The following is a 12,904-nucleotide window of genomic DNA, read 5'->3' as shown; positions in this document are numbered from 1 at the left end:
AGCAAAAGCAAATCCAGTTTTAGTGATGCCAAATGAGGAGCTGATATTTAAGGGAGTAATGAACCAGGCAACTTTAAAACAAACAAAGAGAAAGAGCAATAAACAAAGTGTGGAAATCTGTATTGTGTTTAACCAGTTTAAGTTAAGATAGGGGAGTTTGGGGAATAGAGAAAATATGAACTTGCTTAGATTCTGAGTGTTTGAGGGGTTTGCAAGTAGAAACTTCTCTGTATGAAACTGTTTATAGTTTTAAAAGAAACCAACTCAAATTACTCAAATTTCTGTTCTTGACTTGATCTCAGGATCACAAATTGAGAATTTCCTTGCTGCTTTGGAGGCTCAAAACATAATCCCAGAAATAACTCATGAGAAAAACATCACAAGCATTCCACGCTATAATGGAGCTCTAAAGATAGACCTGGAAGGCAAGGTGAGGAAGATTTCTTTGTCTTTCATCCTGGAGGTCAGCAGAACTTTCTGAAATGCCTTTAAATGAGACACAGGGAAACACACACACCAGTAAAAGGGAGAATATTTGTTTGATATTAAATAATAGCAGTGAGACTCCTTGTTGGAATCCAGGATTATCATAGAAGGCTTAGATTGGAAGGGACCTCAGAGGTCATCCACTCCAGCCTCCCTGCTGTGGGCAGGGGCACCTCTTAACTAGACTTTGCTGCTCAAGGCCTCATCCAACCTGGCCCTTGAACACCGCCAGGGAGGAGGCATCCACAGCGTCCCTAGGCAGCTTATTCCAGAGTCTCATCACCCTTGTCCTGAAGAGCATCTTCCTAAGATCCAGTCTAAACCTACTCTCCTTCAGTTTCAAACCATTTCCCCTTGCCCTATTCTAGACCCTAATGAAAAGCCCCTGTTTTTCCATTTCATGCTTCTGTACAGTGATCTCTAGAAAAAAAGCATTGTAGCAAGACACTGTTGTCTTCATCAATCATTTCACTCATAGTCCCTGTTGGCACACTTTCACATCTCCATGGCCCTACCAATAAAACTATTTGACTGCATTTGTTATTGCATTTTTCTGACCCCTCGCTGAGCTCAGCTCCTCCTCACACCTCTCCTGGGCATGAAGGTAACATCTTTCTGCTCTTGTGTCTCCAGAGCTACAGATTCACTGCCATGTGCAGTGTAGAAACCATCAACTGCTTCCCCTTGCTCGTGAATATCCTCAGCAACACCTTCCTAAAGCTATTCAATTCCACTGCACGCTTCCGCATCTGGAATGAGCCCTTCTACAGTGTGAGTATCTTGGTGAAAATCAACTGAAGTAGTCTTGTTGAAGTCACAGGGACTGGATGGATTTGGAACCTGGTTGAATGAGCACATCCCAAGGATTGGGATCAGTGGTCCAACTGGTGGGTAGTTTCTGAAGGCATTGCTCAGCAGTCACAGGATGCCAAGTTGGAAGGGAACCCAAGGATCAGACCTTAACAGCAGCAATCCAACCATTTCTTGCAAAGTCTAAGACTCTAAATGCTCTTTTTTATTGCCTTGTTTTATGTTCTTCAGTACCAATGCCTTACCCTTGGTGTTGGTGCTCACCTGAGTGTTTAACCATCTTGTGAGCAAAGGAGACATTCTCTGGGCAGCTGCTGGTTACTGGTGACTCTGAATTTCTCTTCCACAGGCACAAAACCCAGAAACAGGGGGAAGGAGTGATATTTTTCTCTTCTCTCTTGAGTACATGCTGATTTTGGCTGCTGGTTTGCCCTCTCAGTTTGCAGTGAGCAGCATGGAGGACTACAAGGTAAAAACCATGCACTGAGAGGGCTCAGACAAGAAATGAATGTGAATGCCCTGTCCATAGGGAGCAGCTCATGCACTGGTGGGCTGGCTGGTATTTCTAGGTGGGATGCTGGAAGAAATGAAGCCACATGAGCACATTGCTGTACCATCTTGGGGAATCAGCTGGAGCTCAGAACAATTGGGGTGTTAATAAAAGATCAGGAGGACTATTTTATAAAATTGTTTTGGTTGGAAAAGGCCTCTAAGATCATCAAGTCCAACCATCAACCCAACACCATCATGCCCATTAAACCATGTCCTGAAGTGCCATGTCTCCAGGGATGATAACACCACCATCTCCTTGGGCAGCCTGTTCCAATGGTCATCTTTATTAAGAATGATGTGTTTTAAAACAGTAGTGGGACTAAGAATTGAAAGTGCTTGGAAAGGAGAAGAAGGTTCAGCCAGAGAAACAGGAGCAAGGGTGATAGAGAAAGAGAAGGAGCAGGAACAGGAGCAGGAAAGATATCTAGGGCTCTTTCAAATCAACTCTCTCTCCTCATTTGCTTTTGCAGCTCCAGGCTCGTGCCCAACTGCGGCTCTCAGGGCTCTTTCCCTCAGCATATTGGTGTGGACAAGCTCTGGTGGACATCCCACTCTTCTGGACCCTGATGTGCCTCATGTTTGGGGTTGTGCTGCTCATAAACCGCATCTGCCCCTTGCAAGCCATCGACCTGCTGACCCTGGTGAGACCTTGGTGTGCAGGAAAAAGGGCAAGCACAAATCTCCTTCCCTTCTCTCACAGGGAGCTTCTGCTTTAAATGTTTTTATGGAAACAGGCTGCTCCAGGCAGGTTTTCATCTCTCCATCTCTTCTTTGCTGACATCAGTCTGTCTCTCTCTCTAGATCATTTGTGTCACTGGTTATGGAGCATCTCTTGTCCTCCTCATCTATTTAATTGCCTTCAAATGCCGCAGGGGACGCAGCAATCGTTACATTTGGGCTTCCATCTTTGTGCTGGTAAGTGAAAGGAATCTTCACTCTGAAGTGTTTGATTGACACATCTGGCCACTTGGGGTTTCATTTCAAATCTCCTGGTACTCAGCAGAGCCACCCAAATCATTGACAGACTGTCCATGATAACAGAGTTTGATACTGGTTGGACTCGATGATCCTAAGGGTCTTTTCCAACCAAAGCTATTGTATGATTATTGTTTGGTTTTCTTTTGTTTTCAGCAGTGAATTAATGTTGGAAATACTTTTTCTGCTTTATTCCAGTTGAATTTAATTATTTCCATGGTTGATCACCTCCAGGAAGTATTTTACTTCACTCTCTGTATTTTGATTCCTGGGTCTCCACTGCCGGGCTGGTTGATCTTCTCTACACCAGTAAGTAAACATCCTGCTAAATTCCATAGAGGTCTTAATGGTGCAAACTGGAAAAACAAGAGGAGCTTTCCAAATTCTCTGCCTCAAACTGCCAGCTGTCAAAGATGCAGACTCAGAAAGGACAACAGGAGAAAAGCTCTAGTCTGGGGAGTGAGAGAAAGGACCAAGATCTGACCTGTTAACCCTGACTGGGATGGTTTTGGTTCATTTAGCTACAACAAGCTGTTACGTGACTGTGTTTTGACAGCCAGGGTAGCGTGGGAAGGGATGCTGTTAGAGGAGGAATGACAGAAGGAGGTGAGTGGTGTGGAAAGAGAGAAGCAATGAATGAAAGGTTGGATCTAACCTAGATGACTTTGAGGCGTGTCTGCAGTAGCTGTAGCCAAGGCACCTGCAGCTCTTTGAGGCATCATGAACCCCAAAACCAAACCAAGTACAGATCAAAATGCCTTTATCCCACTTTGCAGACAACTCAGTCTCCCTACAGCCCAGCCTTGCTTTGACCCTGCACTAAGGCACACCCTGCTAAGGAACTTTCCTACTTGGCTGATCTTTCTTCTTTCCTTGTAGTATTTTTCACTGCATGATGAAGAGGATTATCCTCCTGAGTCATGGAATTACATCTTCATACCTATCTTTGCAGTAAGTGGCAATTTGATGATAGTTACTTTGGAAAGGATGGCTGTTCTACTGTGATGGACCTGTGCTGGGCTTGTGGAATTCTCCCCATAAATGCAGCATGGTTTACGTAGTCAAATGGTTGGCAGGGGAGATGCATCTGGGTAATCATGGGATGTCCTGTGACCCCTGGGTGCTGGATCATATGTGCAGAGATGGTGGGGAGATGGAGTCATGTCTAAGGCAGAGATATTATTCATCAACTGATCAGTTCAATGTTTTTTCTGCAAAAGAAAGATGTAATCTCTGTTGGATGTCTGCTGGGGTGCAGATTATCGGAGCTAAAGCTGCGGTGTCAAGTTAAGGCTTTTGCAAGTGATCTGCATATGAGATGCAAATATATGCAAAGCATCAATTTAATTTCTTCCCCTTTTGGACCCTTTCAATAGCTGAAGTAAATGAGATTGGTCCCTGCATGCTCTTGCAATTAAAAATAATTGAGTGTGTTGGTACCTTGTCCCCACACAAACCTCATTCATTTCTGCTGTTTAGCCATACGTCCATTGTGTGATTTTTACTTTTCTCCTGCGCTGTTTGGAGATGAGATATGGAGAAGCAGTTACCAGACTGGATCCCATCTTCAGGTATGTCCTAGGCAGTCAGGGTGCCTTGCAATCAGCCACAGTTATCCTGGTCCTCGGGGTGGGCTGGATGCTGTAGAGCCAGGGCCCCCTTCGGCTCATCCTGGCTTTTCAGCAGGAAGAGGACAGGAGTGAATGTAAAAACACTTCGCAAAGTGTGGCTAAAGCTCACAGTTTTAGTTTGGGGGGAGGACAATAAGAATGAAGGGAATGGTTGTTTAATTCCTCTGGGTCATTACAATTTCCAGCTTTACTTACTGGGGTTTCCTTGAGTGTGTCTGGAGACAAATTCCCACCCAGTGTGTTGCAATAGGTCAGCTGAAGTACAATGTCCTGGAGAGAGGAACAAGTGTGATTTAAGCTTTTTTTTTCATGGAGCTTCATAGCTGAGCTTTCAGGACATTTCACTGCAGATGCCTAAATTAACAGTCATAGACTGAAATCCAGCATTCTAAGCCCTTTTCCAATGTGTCAGGATTGCCCTCTGCAAGACAGTCCTCCTCCAAGGCTTCATCAGGCTGGGGCCATCTATTGCCTGTTCTCTGCTTATCTGTCCCCACCAGCATATGGCTGACCCCCTTAAGTCCTGTGAGAGAAGATTTGTAAAAAATAGTAAACTGCCAAACCCTAACAAATGTGACTCAGCTGGCAGTTGGGTGCCCACACAGCTCTGAAAACCTGCCTCCTGTTTTTTAATTCTCCCTGGCATGTGTCGTGCAGAGGACTGGTCAGTACTTACTGGTGAAGCAAAAAAGCTGAAGCTGCCCTTTATTCTCTGATGCATGCCAGTGGGATGTTTTGGCTTTTTTCTCCCCATGAGTAAGAGGAGACTTGATGGGGTGCTTGGTGCCATGGGCTAGTTGTTTAGGTGGGTTGGATTGGTTGATGGGTTGGACGCGATGATCTTGAAGGTCTCTTCAAACCTGGTTTATTCTATTCTATTCTATTCTATTCTATATCATGAAATCATGGAATGGTTTGGGTTCAAAGGGACCTTAAGGATCATCTAGTTCCAAACCCCCCTTCCATGAGCAGGGATGCCTCCCAAACATTTCCAGGGATGAGGCAACCTGTTCCAGTGTCTCACCACCCTCACTCTAATGAACTTCTTCCTAGTATCCAGTCTAAATCTGCCCTCTTTCAGCTGAAAGCCTTTGTCCCTCATCCTAAACTGACCAAACATTGCCTGTGGAACCACTCCTGGCATTCAAATAAATTCTGTGGGGCACTGCCCTGGGAACAAACCTGTAAACCCAAGCTTTTGGAAGTAATTCCTGATGACACCATCTCTCCTACCTCCACTCATAGGATCCAGCAGAGGAAAGCGGTCACCCGCCAGAACAGGAACCACCCTGGGGAGGAGTGCCCAGAAGTCCAGGCCGAGAGGGAGCGAGTGAGGACAGTGATGACCTCCCTGCAGCAGGAGGAGGTGAAAGCAGCCTCCTGGCTTGTTTTCTTTTTCATTCTTCATCTTCACATCTGGCTTTGCTTTCTTAGCTCATATACTTACCATTTACTGATCTGATATCCAAGTAGACATCTCATCACTCAGCCCATGACTGCCCTGGCACCAGAAGGGGTTTAGCTGGCACAATATTTTTATTCCCATTCTGCTTATTTTCTCTCTCGTTTTTTGTGTGTGTTTTATTTTGTTCCTGTTGCTCTGTTTCCTGTTTGTTTGGTGGTGTTTTTTTTAAATTTAGATATTTTCTCTTTAGTCATACTTAATGATAAGAAGAGATGAACTGTCTCCTGGGACAGGAGGAGAGTTTTAATTCCTCACTTCATCCCTTCACAGGAGCCAGTGATCATTGCTGACAGTTTGTGCAAGGAATACGAGGACAAGCAAGCCAGCTCCACTTTTAAGAAGAGGAAGAAAGTTGCTGTCCAAAACCTCTCCTTTAGTGTTAAAAAAGGTGGAAGTATCTTGCTGCACTCCCTCTAAAGGACTAAACTCTAATGTGAAGGTCACAGTTTTGTTAGATGGGATTATGAGGTGATATATTTCGTAGAATTCCCTGCATGCAACCAGACCAAATGCACCACAGCTCCTGCAGTTTTGGTTTATGGGGATAAGTCTCTTTCTCCTACTGTACTTTTAGATATTGCCTGGCACATGGGGGAAGGGGGAAAAAACAAAAAAAGAAAGAAAAAGAAGGTCAAGAAGGTTTTATTAACAATAATTGCTATTAAAAGCTCATGTATATTTGTTCCAGGAGAAGTGTTAGGTCTGGTAGGACCCAACGGAGCTGGGAAAAGCACAACAATAAACATGATTTCTGGAGACACAGCAGTGACTGCTGGGGAGGTAGGTGATGCCTTTGGAGCACCTAGGAGTTTGACCTCTGCCTTTATAAATTAAGGAAGTGATAAGGCAAGCTGGCAATGCAACCCTTGGCTCGGGGAATTTAGAATCATAGAATGGTTTGGGTTGGAAAAGACCTCCAAAGATCATCTACTCCAACCCCCGAATTTAGGTGCATGCAGCCCTGCATCCAAATCTGAAGCACTCAACACAGGAAGGACATGGACCTGATGGAGCAAGGGCCAGAGGAGGGGCATGAAGATGATGGGGGGGCCGGAGAACTTTTCCTGTGAGGACAGGCTAAGGGAGCTGTGGTTGTTCAGCCTGGAGAAGAGAAGGCTACAGGGAGACCTAGAGACCTAATAGCAGCCTTCCAGTACCTGAAGGGGGCTGCAAGAAAGCTGCAGAGGGACTGTTTCCAAAGGCCTACAGTAATGGTTTGAAATTAGAGAAGAGGAGATTGAGATTAGATGTTAGGAGCAAGTTCTGCACTGTGAAAGTGGTGGAACACTGCAGCAAGTTGCCCAGGGAGGTAGTTGTGACTCCATCCCTGGAGATATTCAAGGTCAGGTTCAACAGGGCTCTGAGCAACCTCATCTAGTGGAGGATGTCACTGCTGACTGCAGGGGGGTTGCACTGGATGACCTTTGGAGGTCCTTTCCCACCCAAACCATTCTATGATTCTATATTTACAGGAGTAAGAAGAAAGTGTTGATTTACTGAGTGCGCGTTCTAGGTGTCACCGAATTCAGGGTGACAGATTTAAGGGTTTGAAACCAAACAGAAATGTCCAGTGTGCATTCGAAACACATCAGGAAATTTCACAAGGCCTGTAAGAAATTTTGACATCTAGGGGAAAAAAATAATTAAATAAAATACTAAACCAAAAAACATTCTCCATAAACAGCCTTGCAAACCTCGGAAATTAAAACCAAATGTGAGCAGGGCTGGGCCAGTTACAATCCATCACTTAATTATGTGCAGGATGATTAATGACATGTGCTGGGGGAGGGGAAATACCATTGCTGTTACAAATTTGGGACAGTTTGACACAGAAAAATATGGCTGGGAAAAGATAGTCTCCTGTTGGTACCAGTGCCCAAAGATTTCCTGGTAGTCAGCACTGTTTGGTTATGGGGAAACACATTTCTGGATTCAGATGAGCAGGAGCCATAGGAGATAGAGATATCACTCCAGTGGTGCTGGCTCTCACTTTCCATGTGTTAATGAGGTTCCTCACATCGCAGTAGAAAACATTACCACGTTTCCAAGGGTTTCACTGATGCACTCCAGAACAACACACTCCAGCTGTGAAGGCGTGTGTGGACTGGAGGATCTCCAGAGATCCCTTCTGACCCTTACCATTCTGTGATTCTCTGTTTGTGCAGGTGCTGCTCAAGGGCTGCGATGCAGCTGCCTCTTCCCCAGGGCAAGGCAGCCCAGGGAGTCTGGGCTGCTGCCCCCAGCAGGACCATCTGTGGCCAGACCTCACGGTGCACCAGCATCTGGAAGCGTACGCTGCCATCAGGGGGATAAGGGAAGAAGATGCAGCTGTTACCATCAGCCGGTACAGAGCCACATGATTTCAGCTTTTGCTTCTTCCTCTCTCCAGAGGTATAGGACAGGGAAAGGTCTTTCTGCTAATGAACCTGACTAGTGTGGTGAAAGGACAGCAACTTCAGGCACAGAATGGTTTCAGTTTGAAGGGATATTAAAGATCATCTAGTTCCAACCCTCTGCCCTGAGCAGGGACACCTTCCACTAGACCACATTACTCAAAGCCCCATCCAGCCTGGGATGAGGCATCCACAATCTTTCTGGTCAACCTGTTCCAGTATCCCACCACCCTCTCTGTGAAGAACTTTTTCCTTAGATCTAATCTGAATCTTCCCCTCTTTCATCTTAGAGCCATTCCCCCTTGTCCTATCAATACATGCCCTTTGAAACAAAGTCTTTCTCCAGCTTTCTTGTAGCCTGCCTTCAATGCCCCTTTACTTTGCAGAAACAGGATCTCCTTCTGATGTGATCTGTTCTCAGTCACTTGGCCACCAAGATTTTAGCCCTAGTTTATCTAGAAAACTTCAGGAAAGAAACTAAACTTGCTCAAGTTCATGGCCAGTTAAATGAGTAACTCACTTCTCTCATTAGCTGCTTTTACTGTCTTGAGTTTCTTCCAACATTCTTTAATTTGCTCTCTGAGCTGGAAGTAAAATCACCAAGTACCTCAAGGTGATGAGTATCTGCCAAAATAAGTATGTTAGACCCTAGTTCCTCAGTGTCCCTAGCCACAGTGCTACCAGAGTCCAGTGTTTTTCCTTTCCATTCCCTACAGCATAGCAAAGGCCTTGGATCTCCAGAAGCATTTTAAAACTCCAGCTAGGCGGTTATCTGCTGGACAAGCCAGAGAGGTAGGTGTTAGATTTCTGTTTGTTACTGGAGAAAATCCTGCTCATTCTTCCTTGAATGTGGTGTGCAGAAAACATTCCCCAGACTGGGTTCCTGCCATAGTTTGTTTTCATCGATAGCTTTGGAATCCAGCCTGGCAGGATCCTCCTCTCTCCTCTTTCCTCACTCTTCCAACCACAAATTAGATTCACATGGTAATCACCTCCTAATGCCCCACCAAGTGCATTGTCCAGGAAATGGGACAGGAAAGCACTTTCAGATCTTCAGCAGGCTTGGGAATTTTGGGGAAAGCTAACTGGGGACGCCTGAGGTGGGGGCTTTGGATCACTGTGAGTCTTCCTGCACTTCAGAATCAAGAGCTTCAACTTCTCAAAGAGTCACAGGGATGAAGGTGTAGCAAGGCAGCTCCCCAGTTTTGCAGGGGAAGCAAAAGCAAGCTCGACCTGACCTGATTTTGGTGTCTTTCCCATTTCAGCTGTGTTTTGCACTGAGTGTCCTGGGGGATCCAACAGTGATGCTCTGGGATGAGCCATCGGTGAGCATGGACGTGAAAGGACAACACCAGATGTGGTGAGCAGCCCTGGCTTAGCAGGATGGAGAAGTCTGGAACAAGATGGATCTTACCCTCTCTGCTGCTGTAACTGTGGGGCAGAAGAGGCTGGATGTCAAGAGGGAGGGGACAGGCTCTTCTCAGTTGCATCCTATCATAGGACTAAGGGTAATGGATATAAACTACAACACAGGAGGTTCCACCTCAGCAGGAGGATTAACTTCTTCACAGTGAGGGTCACTGAGCACTGGAGCAGGCTGTCCAGGGAGGTTGTGGAGTCTCCTTCTCTGGAGACTTTCAAGACCCATCTGGATGTGTTCCTGTGAGACCTGTGATGGAATCAATGGTCCTGCTCTGGCAGGGGGGTTGGACTCGATCTTCAGAGGTCACTTCCAACCCCTAACATCCTGTGATCTGCATTTCCCCATTTCATAACACACAGGGGATGGGCCACTACTCACTAAACTCCTCACTCAGTCGAAGTGAGTCCTTGCTGACCACCAGATTCAATCTTAAGGGTAGGACACCCAAAAATGTTCAAGCAGGTGCCAGCTGAACTCATGCATTTTGGTGCAAAAGCCAAAAAATCCAGTTTTCTTCAGAGAAAAAAGTCCAGGTAACTCTTCTTTTTCACCATTCAGCCCTAGCTCTAGCTTTTCACATGATCATAGAACTGTTTTGGTTGGAAGAGACCTCCAAGATCATCAAGTCCAACCATCAGCTTACCACCACGGCCATGAAACAATGTCCCATAGTGCCATGGCCACACATTCCTTGAACACCTCCAGGGATGGGGACTCCACCACCTCCCTGGGCAGCCTGTGCCAATCCCTGACCACTCCTGCAGCAAAGAAATTTTTCCTAATCTCCAACCTAAACCTCCTCTGGCATAATTTCAGGCCATTTCCTCTTGTCACCTGGTATAAGGAGAAGAGAGCATGCAAGGGAGTAAGAAATAGAGCAAGGGATTCTTTGGCTGTTCCTGGGCAGTAACTCTAATCCCTCTGTTCCCAGGAAAGTGATCCAGAATGCCATGAAAAGCAAGAAGCATGCAGCTGTCCTAGTCACACAGTACCTGGAGGAGGCAATGGCCATATGTGACCGGGTGGCCATCCTGGTGTCAGGGCACCTGAGGTGGGCACTGGGGTTGCATTGCTCACCAGGATGCCACCTGATTTTTAGTGGGGTGTTTGGGGGGGGGGGGGGGGGGGGGGGGGTTTGGTTTGGTTTTCTTCTTCTGCTTAATCTAATGGGAAATGTTGGTTTGGATTGTCCTAAGTACATAATGAACATGGCTTTTTCAGGAGGCAGGTTGTGTAGGCAGCACAGTAGAAACCACTGATGGGTAAAAGGAGGGGTGTGTGTTGCTCATACTCACTGACTGCTTCATTTGCTGCTTATGGAACCATAAAATGGCAGAATGATTTGGAAAGGACCTTTAAAGGTCATCTTGTCCAACCCCCCCTGCAGAAAGCAGGGACATCTTCAACTAGAGCAAGTTGTTCAGAGACCCAAACAACCTGACTTAGAATGGTTCCAACCTGATTTAGCTGAGGATGTCTCTGCTTACTGCAGGGGGAGTTGGATAGATGACCTTCAGAGGTCCCTTCCAACCCAATCCATTCTATGGTTCTATGATTTGGCATCTGCAGCCTCTCTGGGCAACCTGGGACAATGTCTTGCCACCCCCAATGTGGAAAAAGCCTTCCTTATATTTAATCTAAATTTCCCTCTTTTAGTTTAAAACCACCACTTTGTCCTGTCACAACAGGCCCTGTTCATAAATCTATCCCCATCTTTCTTATCAAGCCCCTTAGCACTGAAAGGCCACCAGAAGGTCTGGAATCTTCTCCAAGCTGAACAACCCCAACTCTCTCCCATCCTGTCCTCATAGGGAAGATTCTCCAGCCCTCAGATGATTCCTGTGGCCCTTAGGATGATTTAAGCCTTTTTCCCCTCCTTCTCTGCAGGTATATTGGTACAGTTGAGGATCTTAAAAGCAAGTATGGCAGATATTACCACCTAGAAGTCAAAATTGCAGACATAAGACAAAGTGATGCTGTCCACGCTGAAATCATTCACCTCTTCCCCTCTGCGGCTCGGCAAGGAAGGTCACTACCCCATGGGCTGCTCAGCCAGCTGGGACTTGTGCTGGGACACTGTTGCCCCCACTGACCTTGCTCAATGATCTTACAAGCACCCCTAAACCATTGTAATTACTTTTTCAGGACTTCTTCATTGCTTACCTATAAGATCCCAATGGAACATGTGCTACCTTTGTCCCAGTCTTTCTCCAAGCTAGAAGCAGGTAAAAGGAAACAATCCAGTAAGATTGCCTTCAAATTGTTCATACAGATTTGGGTTTAATGGATGCCTTCTCCATCCCTCCACAGCTAAACAGACCTTCAGGCTTGAGGAGTACAGCTTGTCATTGCATACTCTGCAGCAGGTATGGTGATTTGGGAGTTGCAGGTTAGAAATCACTTACATAAAAAGCTTGTGACCAGAGTAAATGCTGCCAGTCCTTGGCAATCACAGTGTGGTTTCTACTGTGGCACATTGCAGGTGTTTGGAGACCTCACCAGGGACCTGGAAGAGCACAACCTGGACTTGGCATCTGATGGGGCTGTGGAGCAGAGACCACTTTACCCCTGAGCCCTTGGAGCCACAAGGGAAAATACTCAGCCTACTTCCTGGGTGTTACTCTATGAGTGTTTGGATGCAGCCCTAGGGTTTGGTTACTTGTGTCATAGCACCTACTGCTCTGCAGGTTTTCTGACTCACAAGGAAAAGAAGTATTATTTTCATAAATAAAGCCTTTATCCCTTGACAAATTGATGCCTGCTCCTTTCATCTATACCCTTATAGCCTCTGTTCAGTCTAGAGAAGAGGAGGCTGAGGAGAGTGCTCATTGTTCTCTACAACTCCCCAAAAGAAGGTTGAAGTGAGGTGGAGGTCAGCATCTTCTCCTTAGTAGTGGGAGATGCCAGGGGATGGGGGCACTGGTGGGATGGTGGAGGCAAGCACCAGCACCCTGACCCTGTCTAAGCACATCAGCATCTCAGACACCTGCCTGCTAGGACTAGCTTTAAATAATAAATCAAACAATAAAATAGGAACTCCCTACATTCAGGCAGCCAGGTGTTCTCCCTGGTGCCCTGAGATCCTGTCCCCCAGCATCCCTAGACTCTGGGAAATGCTGGACTGGGGATGCAGTGGAGAAGAGGGCCAGTGCCATCCTGTGGGACAGAC

At 46.2% G+C, this 12,904-nt stretch overlaps 1 protein-coding gene across 1 annotated transcript in view; it reads left to right on the top strand.

Annotated features, from left to right (window-relative positions):
• LOC104302201 (ABC-type organic anion transporter ABCA8B) overlaps window positions 1-12,477 on the top strand; it is a 30,810-nt gene extending 18,333 nt beyond the window's left edge. The window contains exons 21-39 of the mRNA XM_054171145.1: window positions 303-430; window positions 1,120-1,257; window positions 1,646-1,765; window positions 2,319-2,489; window positions 2,650-2,763; window positions 3,022-3,132; window positions 3,703-3,774; window positions 4,303-4,394; window positions 5,700-5,820; window positions 6,190-6,307; window positions 6,608-6,699; window positions 8,085-8,263; window positions 9,029-9,104; window positions 9,578-9,672; window positions 10,667-10,786; window positions 11,623-11,763; window positions 11,881-11,960; window positions 12,046-12,101; window positions 12,218-12,477. Of these exons, the coding sequence (XP_054027120.1) occupies window positions 303-430; window positions 1,120-1,257; window positions 1,646-1,765; window positions 2,319-2,489; window positions 2,650-2,763; window positions 3,022-3,132; window positions 3,703-3,774; window positions 4,303-4,394; window positions 5,700-5,820; window positions 6,190-6,307; window positions 6,608-6,699; window positions 8,085-8,263; window positions 9,029-9,104; window positions 9,578-9,672; window positions 10,667-10,786; window positions 11,623-11,763; window positions 11,881-11,960; window positions 12,046-12,101; window positions 12,218-12,307 (2,114 nt within the window). The 3' untranslated portion in view covers window positions 12,308-12,477. The remainder of the gene's footprint in view (window positions 1-302; window positions 431-1,119; window positions 1,258-1,645; window positions 1,766-2,318; window positions 2,490-2,649; window positions 2,764-3,021; window positions 3,133-3,702; window positions 3,775-4,302; window positions 4,395-5,699; window positions 5,821-6,189; window positions 6,308-6,607; window positions 6,700-8,084; window positions 8,264-9,028; window positions 9,105-9,577; window positions 9,673-10,666; window positions 10,787-11,622; window positions 11,764-11,880; window positions 11,961-12,045; window positions 12,102-12,217) is intronic.
• The last annotated feature ends 427 nt before the right edge of the window (window positions 12,478-12,904 follow it).

This window comes from Dryobates pubescens, chromosome 20, assembly GCF_014839835.1.
Source record: "Dryobates pubescens isolate bDryPub1 chromosome 20, bDryPub1.pri, whole genome shotgun sequence".
Lineage (NCBI taxonomy): Eukaryota > Metazoa > Chordata > Aves > Piciformes > Picidae > Dryobates > Dryobates pubescens.
This window is presented reverse-complemented; position numbering and strand designations above follow the sequence as displayed.